At 44.4% G+C, this 15,465-nt stretch overlaps 1 protein-coding gene across 1 annotated transcript; it reads left to right on the top strand.

Annotated features, from left to right (window-relative positions):
- The first annotated feature begins 3,576 nt into the window (after positions 1–3,576).
- Positions 3,577–13,481, top strand: SEC11A (SEC11 homolog A, signal peptidase complex subunit). The gene is made up of 6 exons (XM_081169271.1): positions 3,577–3,732; positions 6,408–6,517; positions 9,166–9,315; positions 10,538–10,657; positions 11,034–11,091; positions 13,205–13,481. The coding sequence occupies exons 1-6, from the start codon at positions 3,682–3,684 to the stop codon at positions 13,253–13,255; spliced, it is 540 nt and encodes a 179-aa protein (XP_081025397.1). The 5' UTR covers positions 3,577–3,681; the 3' UTR covers positions 13,256–13,481.
- Positions 13,482–15,465: the final 1,984 nt, after the last annotated feature.

The raw sequence follows: 15,465 nt of genomic DNA, 5'->3' as shown, positions 1-15,465 counted from the left end.
ATGAGCACCACAACCCCAGAGTCGGTCACGACTGGACCTAATGGTCAGGGGTCCTTTTACCTTTACCTTACCCTACTTTAATGCCTCCAGATTCCATCTTCTGTGCAATAAAATCTAGAAAGATTTGCTAGCAAAGTGGGGAGAGGGTGACTTGTCAGAGGTAGCATCTGAATGCTTCTGTCAGATTTAACGGCTGCCAATATCAGAATATCCCTGCTCCCCCATAAATATGAGGTTGCGCAATTGGAAACATGATCCCTCTCCAGCCAGTATATAATTTGGGTTTCTTATGCAGTTACATGCGCACCTAAATATTAGATACACATTTAGTGTTCCAGAGGCAAGCCCATGACCTTTGTACAGTATATGCCCTTTTCAAAAAGAAATCTGCAGTAGCTCCAGCTATGAACCAAAATGGCAATGCTCTCCAATATGATTTCCAGCAGTGTGGCCTTAATAGTCTATTACAGCAAAACCATCAAGAGTCTTACGGCAGGAGTTTAACATGAGTGACATATGAGTGTGTTGCATTACGTCGGGTCCCAAGACTCTTGTTTTTGTTCCAACATAATCGCCCATTTTTAAAAAAAATAAGCCTGATGCAGTAATCTCAACCAGGACTAATACACTGCTTTAGATAAATTATTTCCAATACCGCATCTGGCATCTTCGCATAATACTGCATTGTGTATTGTTCCTCCATAAGGCCAGTTCCTCGAACCGAACTGATCCCACCACCATTAAGTTCCTTCTCAGATTTCAGTCTACTTAATGTATTGCCTCGGTAATGGACTGGATGAGAGCCAACAAACTGAAACTCAATCCAGATAAGATGGAGGTACTGTTAGTGGGCGGTTCCCTAGACTGGATAGATGGGAGATGGCCTGCTCTTGATGAGGTTGCACTCCCTCTGAAGGAGTGGGTACGTAGCTTGGGGGCGCTCCTAGATCCTTGGCTCAGGTGGCCTCAGTGGTGCGGACTGCATTCCTCCAGCTTCACCCCTATCTGGACAGGGAAAGCCTAACTTCTGTCATCTGTGCTCTGATAACCTCTAGGCTAGATTACTGCAATGTGTCTCTGTATACAGTTCAGAAACTTCAGCTGGTACAGATTTGGATGACCAGGTTGTTCACCAGGGGAAGATGGTTTGAGCGTATTACACTGATCCTGGCCCGACTGCACTGGGCCCAAAAGCATGATGTTTGCATATCAGGGCTCCTGTTTTTTAAATGCATTATGACAGGCAGAAAGTCGATAAGAGAAGCAGCAATGAGGCTCCACCTGATAATTTTCTGCCTGTCCAAGATTAAAACTAATGGAGCGCAAGGTGCATTGTGTTGTTCTGTTCTTAAAACATAATTACCAGAAATAATAGCAATATTGTTTACATTTTATTAAATGGGGGGTGTAGGTTTCTGCAGCCATCAAGATTCATTAACTAATCTCCTTTTATACTTCCCAATTCATCACATAACACTAATATTGTGTAGAGGTTTAATAATATTAATATTAATAATAATATTATTATTTATACCCTGCCCATCTGGCTGGGTTCCCTCAGTCACTATGGGCGGCATCCAACACATTAAAAATTGTAAAACGGACATTAAAAATTTCAGATGTCTTCTAAAAGTCAGATACCGAGAAGGCCCTTTGCCTGGTCCCCTGTAACCCCACTTCTCGCAAGTTAAAAGGCTGGACTTGATTTGGGGAGACCTGACAAATATTCAGTTGCTTCTCTTAATTTATACTTCATTATTATTTAAAGTACCTAAAACAAGCACCGTAGACAGATTTTTGGCAAATAGGGTGGCACTGTGGGTTAGACCACAGAGCCTAGGACTTGCTGATCAGAAGGTTGGCGGTTTGAATCCCCGCAACGGGGTAAGCTCCCGTTGCTCGGTCCCTGCTCCTGCCAACCTAGCAGTTCAAAAGCACATCAAAGTGCAAGTAGATCAATAGGTGCTGCTCCAGCGGGAAGGTAAATGGTGTTTCCGTGTGCTGCTCTGGTTCGCCAGAAGCGGCTTAGCCATGCTGGCCACATGACCCGGAAGCTATACGCTGGCTCCCTCGGCCAATAAAGCGAGATGAGCGCCGCAACCCCAGAGTCGTCCGCAACTGTACCTAATGGTTAGACGTCCCTTTATCCTTTACCTTTACAGGCCCTACCCTTGGGCATACAATGCAAGAAACACGATATATTGGGGCAATTTGGAGGAAGAAGGAAACAAGCAAATGCAAGTCTCCAAACTGTTAATGGAAGGGACACTGCTTCTTAATACTTCTTACATTCTTCCATGCCTCCTTTACCTCGGCTGCAGCTAGGTTTGCAAGAAAAGCCCAATGCCAGCCAACCAGCCCCAGTGAAGCAAACAGAACACTGTCTGTCTCTCCTCACTGCAAATGGGTGGAGCTGCCACTGGGAGTTGCAACAGAGCAGTTTTGGTGATCATTGGGCGACCTTCAGGTCTCAGCCTTGCCTACTTTACAGGGATGTTGTGCTAATAAAGGAGGAGCACAGAACACTGCTCCTTTACCTCTTTGGACAGGATGGGAAAATGCAATTCATAAATGATCTCCAAACCACTGCAATAAAAAAGGAAATGCGCTCTGTGAGCCCATAATTTACGAACACACAGACACACAAGCACCTCTGGGAAGTGTAGAGGTGCAGGGAATGTTATTTGATATGTGGTGGACATACAAAAGGGTAAATGAATATTGGGAAATGATTTATAATGAATTGGAAAAAAATGCTTAAAATTACAGTCCTATCTGTTGGGGGTAATTGAGATTGAATTTTCCCCAGGCGTCAGGAAATGTTATTTATATGTGCAACAATTGCAGCCTGTGTTTTGTTAGACCCAAAATGGAATATGAGCCAGGTCCGAACCAAAGAAGAACGGCAACTTAAGTTGACAGAATATGCACAACTTGCAGACTTGGCATATAGAATAAGAGAACAAGAAGAGCCGACCTTGAAAGACGTTTGGAAAACGTTTGTTGGATATATGGAAAATAATTGTGTACAGCTGAAAACGCTGGCAGCATTAAGATAAATTCAACAGTGTAAATAAGTTTTGATGGATGCAATAATGGAAAACCGATTGATAATAGTTTTTGTACTGTTTTTAACACTTGATTGGGAGCCGCCCAGAGTGGCTTGGGAAACTCAGCCAGATGGGCGGGGTATAAATAATAAATTATTATTATTATTATTATTATTATTATTATTATTATTATTATTATTATTATTATTATTATTATTATTATTATTATTATTATATGCAGGGGTATAAGATATATATATAAAATGGACCATGGAAAGAGAAGAAGGGAAGTCATGGATATCTCAAGTATGGGAAATGTTTATCTGAAATTGTAAAACAAAATTTAATAAAAAATCATATTTTAAAATAAGCGCCTCGGTTTCTTAAACGTTCTGCCTTCATCTTCCCCCGCGCGTGCAGCTCCGGGATGCGCGCCAACTCCCGCCCGGCGAGGGGCGGGGCGGGGAGGACCAGCTTCTCTCGGGCCGCTCTGGGGAATGGATCTCCATGGTCGGGCTGGGCGGAAGCGGTGTCAGTCGACCGGAAGCGGAAGTGCGGGGCTCCATTGGTTTCCCCGGTGCTGGCATTTTTTTTTGTTCCCCCCACCTCTCCCTCCCCAAGTCCCCTCGTGATGCTTTCTCTGGATTTCTTAGACGATGTTCGGCGGATGAATAAGCGGCAGGTGCGCGAGGACGCCCGGAGGGGACGGGGAGCCGAGGGCCACGAGGGAGGGGGGAGGGAAAGAGAAAAGGGAGGGGGGAGGGAAGGGGAGCTGCAGCCCCTGAGAGGGGGGGAGGGGAGCCGCAGCCCCGGAGGGGGGAGAAAAGGGTGGGGGGAGGGGTTGTGTAGCCTCGTAGGATCAAAGGCCTGAGGGGTCGCCTTGAGGGGGGAGGGGGATTAATTAATTTAAACCCCGCCTTTTTCCCTGACAGGGACCCAAGGCGGCTTGCAGATAAAACCAAGAAAAGCTAAGAACATAGGGGAGGCGGGGGGGGGGGGAATCATTTAAAAAATAATTAAACATTAACAGAATCAAAACTAAAATAAAAAAATTCCTTCCTGTAGCACCTTAAAGACCAACTAAGAATCAAAACTAGACTTTGATATCCCTCCCTCCCTTAATGGCAGAACTTGGAGGCAGGGAGGAGCCACCTAGTGATGGAAGAACCTCGCTGGCCGTAGATTTAGGACATTGTTGTACATTGGACAACACAGCTAGGATTGTCCTCGGTATCACGTGGTGCTCTTGCTCTCATTTTGAAAAGATATCTGTGCACATTCTGCAAATAAAAATAATTATTTTGATACAGTGGTGCCTCGTGTTACGTACCGCCCCCCTAACGAATGCTGCGGGTTACGTGCTCCTCTAACCCGGAAGTAGATGCCCCTTGTTGCGACCTTTGCCCCGGGATGTGAGCGGAAGTTGCGCTCCGGTGGCGCGGCATCAATGGGAGGCGCCATTGGAGAAAGCACACCTCATGTTACTGGCAGTTTCATGTTACGAACAGACCTCCGGAACAGATTAAGTACGTAACACGAGGTACCACTGTACTGTGCTAAACTACACTGAAATATTTGAGTGTTTCTTTGATTGCCCGTGAATCTTCCCACCACAACCTTTGAGAGCCACTGACATAGAGCATAGGAAGCTGGGAGTCAGGAGTCTCATTGGTCCATCTAGCTCATTATTGTCAGTACTAACAGGCAATAAGTAGCTCTTTGAGGTCTTCAGGCAAGGAGCTTCCCCCAACCTGAAGATGTCATTGCAGATTGAACCTAGGATCTTGCGCATGCAAAGTAGGTGCTTTGCCTGTTGGATTGTGGCTTTCCCCCCTACGCAATGGGCCCTCTTCACATAGCACATTGTTTTAAGAGCACAGGGAGCTTCCTTCTGCTAGGTTGACACCTGTCTAGCTCAGTGATGTCTGATTTGACAAGCAATGGATTTCCAGAGTCTTTCAAAATGAGCTGCTCCCTGATCCTTTACAGTCTTGATTTGCAGTGAAATCCTTTTTATGATGGTGTGCACTGTCAATTAAAATTGCATGTTGAGGAGGGACCGTACTTCAAGTAGTATGCCACTTGCTGTGTGCAAAGCAATTTTACTCAGAAGTCAGTCGTGTCTAAGGTGGCAATCTTAGGAAATTTGATGTTACATGATGTTGCCTCCCCTGGCTTACAGCCTGAAGCTAAACATCTGTATTTAGAAAGAAACCCCATTGATTTCAATACAGTATGTGCTTATAATTGGCCTTAGATGGCTTTGAAATGGGGTTTGGCAGGTATCTTCAACTTTTTCCAACCTTGAACGTACCTTTAACCAAGCATGAATTTGGGGACAGATTTCTTAATCCTTTACCATATATTTGCATCATTGCATGGTGATAATGCTGTTGTGACCCACCTTGGATCAGACTTGCTCCCACTTGGTTTGTCCAGGTAAAGGATGCTTTTTCCTTTTCCTTGGCTCAACTGGAGATCAAGAGCAAACAGATTGTAGATAAGGCAATTTGGAAGTAAGGCCTGCTGTGTTTAGTGGAGCTTGCTTCCATTTGCAAAGGATTGAAGCCATGCAATATGAACTCATGCTTGTTTATTTAGAACTAAGTGCTACCAATTGAAAAGAATTTACTTTCAGTTAAGTGTGGCTAAGATTGCAGCTTGAAGGTGTGGTGGGAAGGGGTGCTGTCATGCGACACTTGCATGAAGCAGTGTTCAGCTGCTGGACTCAAGGTGATTTGCTATCAGTAGATACAGGAAGAGTTGAGCTGTTAGCACGGAGCGCCTATAAAACCATCCAAAGTCCCAACATCCTGCTGCAAGATTGGAAGTCCATTAATTAGCCCCTGTGCAAAAACTAGTCTTCAGTATCCCCCAAGGAGACAGCAGAGCACTGAAGGGCAAGTGTGACTAACCTGTTTTGGGGCAAAGGACTACAAAACCCATGACCGACCCTCCAGGTCTGATGTGTGATTAGTGCAAAAGTGGGCATAGGCATTAAAATTCAGATCCAGTATGTTGACCTCCAGACAATATCGAGTCTCAGAATATTTAAAGCTATCAGTTTAAACCACTTTATTTGAACTGGGTTCCACTGTTTTAACGGTGCTTGAGAATTCAAATGTAATTGTATGTCCAGGCAAGCTGCTGGTTGCACTCCACTTACTCCCAAGTAGTGCTGTTGACAGTGATTGCAGACGAAACAAGTTTGCCAACTACAGTTAGAGAAAGCAGGGTGGGCTTTTTGGAGTGGGGTTTCTCTTGAGAGAGATCTTTGTGCCTATGTATCTTGGGCAGTGGGGTGGCTTTTGTGTTCTCAGTGCCTACCTCACCCTTGTCCCCTTCACCCCCTCCCAGCTGTATTACCAGGTGCTGAACTTTGGGATGATCGTTTCCTCAGCGCTGATGATCTGGAAGGGGCTGATGGTGGCAACGGGCAGTGAAAGCCCCATCGTGGTCGTGCTTAGGTAAAACTGTGCTGGGAATCTCTGGTTGCAGGGTGAGACCTCAAGGATTGCTGGAGCTCAGATAGCCTGGAATGGCTTGTCTGGGCTGGAGCATCTTCTGGGCATGGCCTCTGCCAACCAGCACAGACCCTTTCACCACTGCCATCTTGACAGACGGGCCTATGAAACCCAGAATAGCAAGAAACTGCTATTCAAACATCTGTAAAAAGGCAGGGTGCAAACCCCAAAATATTCAAAAGCCCACCACGTAGGGGGTGCCTTTCTTGGGTGACAGAGTGCAAAAGGGCCTGTCCATTATTAAGTAAACTGTATTTTTCAAGATAGGCATTACACTTTTAATGTAGGGAGGGAGAGATCGTTTGAAGAAGAGAGTAATTAGCCCTTGAGGGGAGGCATTCTAGGAATATGAACATATCTATTCATATGAAGTCAGCTCCTTGGGCTATCTAGTCCAGTGTTGTCTAGTTTGATTGACAGCAGACCACAAAGACTTCCAGTGTATTACTTTCCTAGATGTGCCTCCTGAGGCCCTTTTAATTGGAGCGGGTTGGGCTTAAAACTGGGGCTGCAGAGCAGAAAGAGACAGTAAAGCTATCCAGAGTTCTGAACCTGCATTTTGCTGTGAGGTAGGCCAGACCGTCTCCACTGGTGGCCACTTGAGCTATGGGGTTTCTGATAGCTTGATTATAGTAGTAAAATAGTTGGGCTAATGCTGGCAGCTCTTCATATACTCCAGGATAGATTCCCAGGGTTACCTAGGTCTTCTACAGCTGCCTTTGAAGCTGCTACTCTAATGGAGCCAGCAAGGTGAATAATAGTACTAAACTGTTACATAAAAGGGAAAACATGGACCCACAGCTTGAGAAGAGCCAAGATCTGTTTCTTCCTACCCATATATTAATGCGTATGAAATGAAAAGAAAGGCTGCCAAGAGATCAGTAGTCCAAGTCAGCTGGCAGGGAAGACTAAAAGGCACAATAAAGTGTGCAGCTTCCTGGCTTCCTCAGTACAGACTTTTCCTGAGAGAGCTGGCGGTGTATTTCTTTTCTGACTCTTTTAGCTGCAAGGATAGAAGGCCTTGTGAATTTTTATCTCTCTGCCTTCTGCATGCAGTTGAGTCCACTTAATGGGTAACCTTCAGCCCTCCAGATGTTCTCGGCCTCCAGCTTCTGTGCAATGGTCAGGGATGGTGGGAGTCCTGGTCCAACAGTATCTGGACAGCACAGGTTCCCCATCCCTTCTTTAAACATTAACAGCCATGCCGTGAGATGGACTCCTGGACAAGAGTGTAACATGTCAAGGACTCCTGTAGAGCTCATTACTTCTTGGAAAAGTTCCTATTGTCAGGTGTGGCAGTACAGTAAAGGAGCTTCAGATGGGCTGGATTTTGTATACAGGCAACTCCCCATTTGCGCGGGGGTTGCGTTCCGGGTCATAGCACGATGGTGTGAAATAGCTTCTTAGCGGAACACCCATGGAAAAGCCTTCATACACCTTGTTCTGCCCCCTCTTTGTGACATTTTAGGGTTACTTCCTGCTTCGACATGATGCACGCTTGTGCGGTTGCAGACATATCAGACACACCTAAAACATTTGCTGCCTGTACTTACGATAACATGTCTCTACCAGCTTTCTTTGTGATGCAGACACAAGACACATAACAACAAACAAAATGAAACAATACTCTAACAATAAAACTGATTAAAATATAAACAGAGTCCTTAAAAATGGAACAAATCCTAAAATGCTTCAATTAAAGCAAACACACACACACACACACGGAAAAGGAGCAGTCCTAGGATACCAAATATACCCATCTGAGAGTGTTGTTCCACAGTATGGGGCCACTACTGAGAAGGCCATCTCTTTTGTTTCTATGAGCCTCCATCAATGGTGGGACTGTAAGAAGGGCTTCAGATGCTGTGCAATTTCCTCTAAAATGTTTATACAGGAAGAAGCAGTTCTGAAGAAAACCCTGGTCTTAGACAGTAGGCCGATGTCCCCCAGTTTGGGGCCATTCAGATGTAGTTGTTTTCTATAAGGGTTGATGGGAGTTGTAGTCCCAACATCTGGAGGGCTTCAGGTTGATGAAGATTGCAATAGCCAAATAATATTCCGAATCTTCATTCCTAAGCTTACATCCCATATGGCTGATGGCTTGCACTATCTGCAGATCTTCTGCCAGAGCTTGAAATGAGACACCAGAAGACTCCCTCTTTGCCTTTGCTTTCCTTGTCAGAATGTCAGTGTTCCTGGCAACTGGAGGCATAACATACAGATGCAGTGCTTACAAAGTTCAGCATCTCTGCCTGCACTAGATCAATTATTGTAAAATTTGAAAGGTTAAGGATTTTGAATCACTTTGCCATTTCCCAGACATCAGTAATGACCTAGCAGTGCCTGGGATAAAATAATGCTGGTGATGGAGAGAATCAATAACAGTGCCTTACTGCAGCACATGAGGAATTAGATTCCCGGGAGTTTTCATTTGCATGCACATGAAGATTCCCGCTGTATTTCATTCTTAAAGTGATAGCTGGTGTAGTTTAGTCCATTCTAGCAGTCCTGTAGCCCTTCAAAACCACCCTGGGTGATGATATCTCAGGACACAAACGCTGTGCTCATTAACCGATGGCTTTGTCTTCCAGCGGCAGTATGGAGCCTGCATTTCACAGAGGAGATCTCCTGTTCTTAACCAATCGTATCGAGGAGCCAATCAGAGTGGGCGAAATCGTGGTCTTTAGGATAGAAGGAAGGGAAATTCCAATAGTGCATCGGGTTTTGAAAATTCATGAAAAGTACGTGTACCTTTCTGGATGGTGATTGCTGCAAAAGTCTGTTGACATGTCGCTTTATGCTGGAATCCTTTTCCAGACAGCGGCTGCGTTCAGACGTCACATTACCATGGTTTAGAGGATAGAGAACAAGTTCTGTGCTTGTGCAATCCCTTCTCCTCTTCTATGCTCAGTTTCATTTGTTGCTTTGTGGTTTGAATAAACCACAGCCTGCCATTGCATCCAAACCATCAAGTTGGCTTGAGCAAACCCTCTGAACCAGGAGTGCAGTCATGATTTGATCCTCATTTTGAAATTGTATTTGAACAGCTTGTTCAAATCACAGGTTACTGATTCAGATCAGCAAACTAGTTTGGTTAAACCTGGAATAGTTTTATTAAGTCCAGTGCTTGAAGAGAAGAGGAAGCTGCTTCCTGATCCTTTAAAGATCACAAGATAAGGGTGTGTGATGTCTGAACGTGTTTGGCTGCCTTGGAAATAACACAGGAAATAGCATTCTGTCCTTGGCTTAGTGGGGGTATTTGCAGTTCTGGAATAGCTGTGGAATCTAAACCATGGCTATTTTATGCTGCGGCACAGTTTATTGGATGAATGCTGCTGTTCCTGTGTCCCCGTCCCCGTCGTTGTCCCCCGCTGAGTTTATTGGACTGTTTATTGGATCTTGCATTCTATGTTTATAAGAAGGCCTCTCACATCTATTCTCATAAAAGTGACCAAATGAATTGTCTGTCTTTTGATAGGAACTACTTTTAATGTGATCCCTTCCCCAGTTGCTTGACTTGATAACATTTTCTCTGTCCTTTAGCTTTGCAACATCCCTTAAACCCTGTAGTCTGCTGGACCTGACAGAGTATCCCAGTAGAGTGTGTGTGTGTGTGTTTGTGCAGGAGTGCATGCAGCATGGCTGTCTAAGATTGAAGGTGGATAATTTATATTCTAGTTGCTTTGGGGTGTCTCATGGGAAGTGACTAATAAACAAAATGAAAACCAATAATGATAATTTTGTAGAATCTCTCCCTGAATTGCATCCCATTCATTTTCTCTCTCTGGGACAGGCATGTTTTATTACATTTCCGACATTTGCACACATCTGTAACCCTGTTGTGCAATGGCATCCTGTCCAGAGGAATAAGAGGCACACCAGTTTTTTTTTTTTAAAAAAGTTGCTGGATTCTCCCTTGGTTGCCCTTCAGCAGCTACCTAACTCTGGTTTTCCCTCCCTAAGACAAAACGGAGACATCAAGTTCTTGACGAAGGGTGACAATAATGCTGTTGATGACAGAGGCTTGTACAAGCAAGGCCAGCACTGGCTGGAGAAGAAAGACGTGGTGGGGCGAGCAAGAGGGTAAGCTATGAGCCAGCAGGGGACGATGTGTAGCATACCTTGCATGTTCAATTTCCAGTTAAGCTGTCAGTCTTTAGCACACATTTTTCAACATTCCTCTTTGTTAAAAGTAAAAAGAAACTAGCACCAGAAGGAGAGGGGCTGGGGTAGAAGTTCTCCCTCAATGTGCTAACTTTTGACTTGCAGAATTTGCGGAGAGCAAGCATGCAAATGTTGCAGTCCCCTACCCGCTCTCTGAAATGCTACCATTTCAGGAGTCTGTCATCTTGTTTTTCCTCCATGTGGCCAAAGCCTTGTCCTATCTATCGAATGCATCTTCAGAACCAACAGTCAACCCAATGTGTGTCTAACAGTGGCATAATCTCTTTCTTTTTAGATTTGTGCCATACATTGGAATAGTGACCATCCTTATGAACGATTACCCAAAATTTAAGGTATGATCTTCCACTCAGTTCATCTGCTGGAGAAATTATCTCCTCCCTTAGGCAGGAAGCTTTTATGTAGAAAAATTGTTAGCAGGATCTCTGCAGTTTTTCACAGTTCTTCCCACTTGTGCCACAGAATTCCTTCCTCTCCTCCCCCTGTATATCCCCTAAATTGGCTCTGAGGGTTCCCCCAACCCTGTGGAGCTGGGGTGGGGGGTGGGCGCATGGGGAGAGGAAAGGGGACAGGAAGTTCCATTGTGCAAGATGAGTGAGTCAGATACTGTCCCAGATAGAGATCCTGAGCCCCTTTTAAACAGATCAGACGGTGTGTTTTTATTTTATTTTTAATTTTTATCGGAATTTTATTTACAACATAACACAAACCCCCCACCCCACCCCCAATACACAAATCCACCCTAATTAAACGTGAACATAACAAAAATACAGAAGCTTTTCTACTAGGGATAACAGACACAGGTATAGCAAGAGAAGATCAGAAAATATTCCTCTCTGCCACAGGAGCGGCAAGGATCCTAATTGCTAAAAACTGGAAAAAAAGTGTTGGCTATTTGCAGTATAGTAGCGCAGAGAGCTTGCTGGGGAGACCATGCATTAAAAAAGGACTCAAAAAATAACAAGCTTTTAATTACAAAAACTCCATTTACACTAAATACATCAACAACCATGACCCAACCACCAGCCCATCCCCCAGGGTAATGGGAGAGCTAGGTGCTGCTCCTTATATACTACACCCAATTGCTGACACAACAATGATGAACCTTTACATTTAAAGAAACCATTCAACAAAAAGAAGCTGTGCCAACAAAAAAGGAATGGCAAGATAAACTGTTAGAGTATATTGAACTGGCTAGATTAGCAGAGGCAATTCGAGATCACACTAGACAAGTTTCAAAAAGCATGGGGGGAAAGCATGGGGAAAATGCAGAGAATACTTCACAAAACAGTGCCTTAAAATACATACCTGTACTTGTTTCAGTTAATGTCTGCAGGAGACTTTGTGGATATTTAAGTTATAATTAAAAAAATCTTAATAATTATTCATAAAGGAAACTGTTTATAAGAAGTAAATAAGGAGGCCAGATGCAGGATAAAGGAAGTCTTTTATTTGGTTGTTTGTATTGTTGTATGTTAAGCTCACTGTATGTTATGTTCAGATCAGACAGTGTGAACCTGCTTCTAATTATGTGATCACAGTGTTTGAGCATCCCCTTCCGCCACCCCCTTTGCAGAGCCTGGAGCTTTGCTTAACTCTTTGGGCATGGACTGGGGGTGAGGAAAGGCCAGAATACATAAGGTGGGGAGGGACTTATGACTTAGCATGATAGGGAAAGCCAAGGAATTGCAGCCCATCCCACACAAAGACTTGCTCTGACTTCCAAACGGGTAAAGAAACTCTACATATTCTAGACGTTTTCCATTGCATCTCTTCAGGCTTGTTCCTCAAGGAGGTGATAACCCTGTGCCTGGGATGTCCAACTTCAGATTGGGGTGTGTGTGTGTTACATGATTGATCCCTCAATTATAAAATAAATCCCTGAACATAAAAAACCAGCACAGTCAGGGTGAAGGCTCAGCTAGAACCATTTCCCCTTTGACATCTAGCTTTTTTTGTGGAGAGAGAGAGAGAGAGAGAGAGAGAGAGAAGAGCAGGGGTGGGTTTGATCCCATCATGTAAACCCCATCTGCAGTCTGAAGGTGGTGGTATGGTCCACTGTCCAGGTATTAGTTTGCCACCTTGATGAGTATTATTATTATTATTATTATTATTATTATTATTATTATTATTCCACTCTATACCCACAGGTCTCAGGGGGTTCACAGGATAAAATCAAATATAAAAACCGAAATTACATAATCAAAATAAAACAAAAACAACCCCCCCCCCCAAAAGAAAAAACACCAGCCCACATTTTTAAAGGCATTACAGTTAGGTTTTTTGTTTTGGTTTTGTTAAGCTGAGATGTTGTGATTCTATGAAATCTTGAGATCCTGTATAGTAGCCTGTCTTCCATTCTATTCTACAAATCACGATTGTGCATTCTTATACCTAAGCTGTAAGTGTGTTTGACAGCTCAAATCCTTTTGTCTTTCCCCCCCACAGTACACTGTCCTCTTTCTACTGGGCTTGTTTGTGCTGGTGCATCGAGAGTAGCCTGCCACCCAGGGAGGTCAGCTGGAGATGCCATTTGCTCTTGAGTAGACAGTGAGGTGTGATGTATGTACATTTCACTGCTTCTTAACCAAGTTCGGTTTGGCTTTTGTTTTTGTTTTTCAACAGCCGTGTAACAGGAGAGTCGATCCCAGTATTTTGAACAGTTTGTCACATTTTAGCATTTTTGTACATCAGTGGATTTTTATATTAAAAGATTTAAGCCAAAGCATCTTGTCTTTCTATGAGCTTATGAGTTCTCTCTTCGTTCTTGCTGGTCACATTAAGTTAGACGGGAGCAGGGCTTTGGCGACCAGCTTGAGGGCACCACAAGTGGATGAATCCATGGGGCAAGCAGACTGTATCAAGATCTAAATGAAACATCGTGAGGCACCCATAATCCCTATCATACCTTCTGATTTTAAAACTGTAAAAGTATAGCAGCTTCTAAGGTCTCCTTTGAGAACTACAGGGAACAGCATCGAGTACTTGACTTGGCATTTGAATAGCCATGCTTGTTTTACCGGGCACAATACAATTCTGCTCCTCCACCACCACCTTTCCTTGAGTGAAAGGCTCCAATTTTTGTGGCACGTATATTTTCTATATGTTTGCAAGAACTCCCATTGGGACAACACAGTCCCTGCTGTGTTGTAGTGGAACATTATTTGACACAGCATGCAAAGCCAGTTGCAGTAGGAACATAAGAAGCTACCTTGTACTGAGCCAGACCACTGGTCATTCTAGCTCAGTCCTGTTTCTATTCACTGCCAGCAACTCTCCAGAATTTCAGGTGGGGAATTTTCCCAGCCCTACTGGGAGATGCTAGAAATTAAACCTAGAGCCTTCTGCATGGAAAGCAGACGCTCTGCCAGTGATCCATGAGGCATCATTAAGACAACTAGGAAATTGCTTTAAAATGTGTGCCCTGCCCCTCCCACAAGAAAGCTTCAGGATACAGTGGTACCTCGGGTTACATACGCTTCAGGTTACAGACTCCGCTAACCTAGAAATAGTGCTTCAGGTTAAGAACTTTGCTTCAGGATGAGAACAGAAATCGTGTGGCGGCGGTGCGGCAGCAGCGGGAGGCCCCATTAGCTAAAGTGGTGCTTCAGGTTAAGAACAGTTTCAGTTTCAGGACCTCCAGAACGAATTAAATATGTAACCAGAGGTACCACTGTACAGTCATACCTTGGGTTAAAGTTGCTTCAGGTTGAGCGTTTTCAGGTTGTGCTCTGCGGCGACCCGGAAGTAACGGAACGCGTTACTTCCGGGTTTCACCGTATGCGCACACGCTCAAAATGATGTCACACGTATGTGTAGAAGTGGAGAATTGTGAGGGGAAATGCAAAGGAACATGAGCAAATATAACTTCACAGACTTGGGGACAAAGATGGGTTAAGCACAGGCTTTGGCATACCTCTTTGGGGAAGGAGCCATAGCTTGGTGGTCGAATGCATGCTTTGCCTGCAGAAATTCCTAGGTTCAATCCCCGGTATTTTCAGTTAAAAAAATCATCTGGTATCAAGTGAAGAGAGAGAATGCACTGTCTGAAACTCTGGAGAGCTACCTCCAGATACAGAGGAACAGGCAATGATTGGTTAGATCAGGGATGGGGGGACATGTTGGATTCCAACTTGACATCAACCTCGTCTGGAACGGTCAGGCATGAGGGATTGTTGTCCAACTGCACCTGCAGGGTCAAAGGTTCCCCATATCCCTGGCCTAGATGGACAAGGAGCCTGAGCTGACACAAAACAATCTTCGGTGTTCCTAAAGCTGGGTTCTGAGACAGGACTTGAAGGAAAAGAAAAGCATCCCTTGCATTCTGGAGCCTTCACTGTGCGCTACCCAGAGACTTGCTTCTCTGCATTCTAAAGATGTGGAGGACCCCTTTCCCCCCACGGTTTCATTGCATGGCAAGCTTGGGGGTGCAGAGAAGTCAGCACACAGCATGTCTGTCCCAAGCAGGGCTGCTTGTCAATATCCATGGCATGCCGCAGTAAGGAACCAGGTGACCAGAGGGAAGGTAGCATTGCCTTCCGTGCTATGTACGTGATCTCTAAATGCTGTGATTTTATGCACTCGTTCGTTTTTCTCTTTGTAGTTCCCCATTAAGAGCAGAGGGCACTTTCTCATTAGTAACTTGACTCCTGCCCCAACAGCATCACACCTCCTTTAGAAAAGGTCACCAAAGACGTGTGTGTGTTTTA

Source organism: Podarcis bocagei (genome assembly GCF_964188305.1).
Source record: "Podarcis bocagei genome assembly, chromosome: 14".
NCBI classification, from domain to species: domain Eukaryota; kingdom Metazoa; phylum Chordata; class Lepidosauria; order Squamata; family Lacertidae; genus Podarcis; species Podarcis bocagei.
Note: the sequence above shows the minus strand (reverse complement) of the source record. Positions and strands in the feature narration are given on the sequence as shown.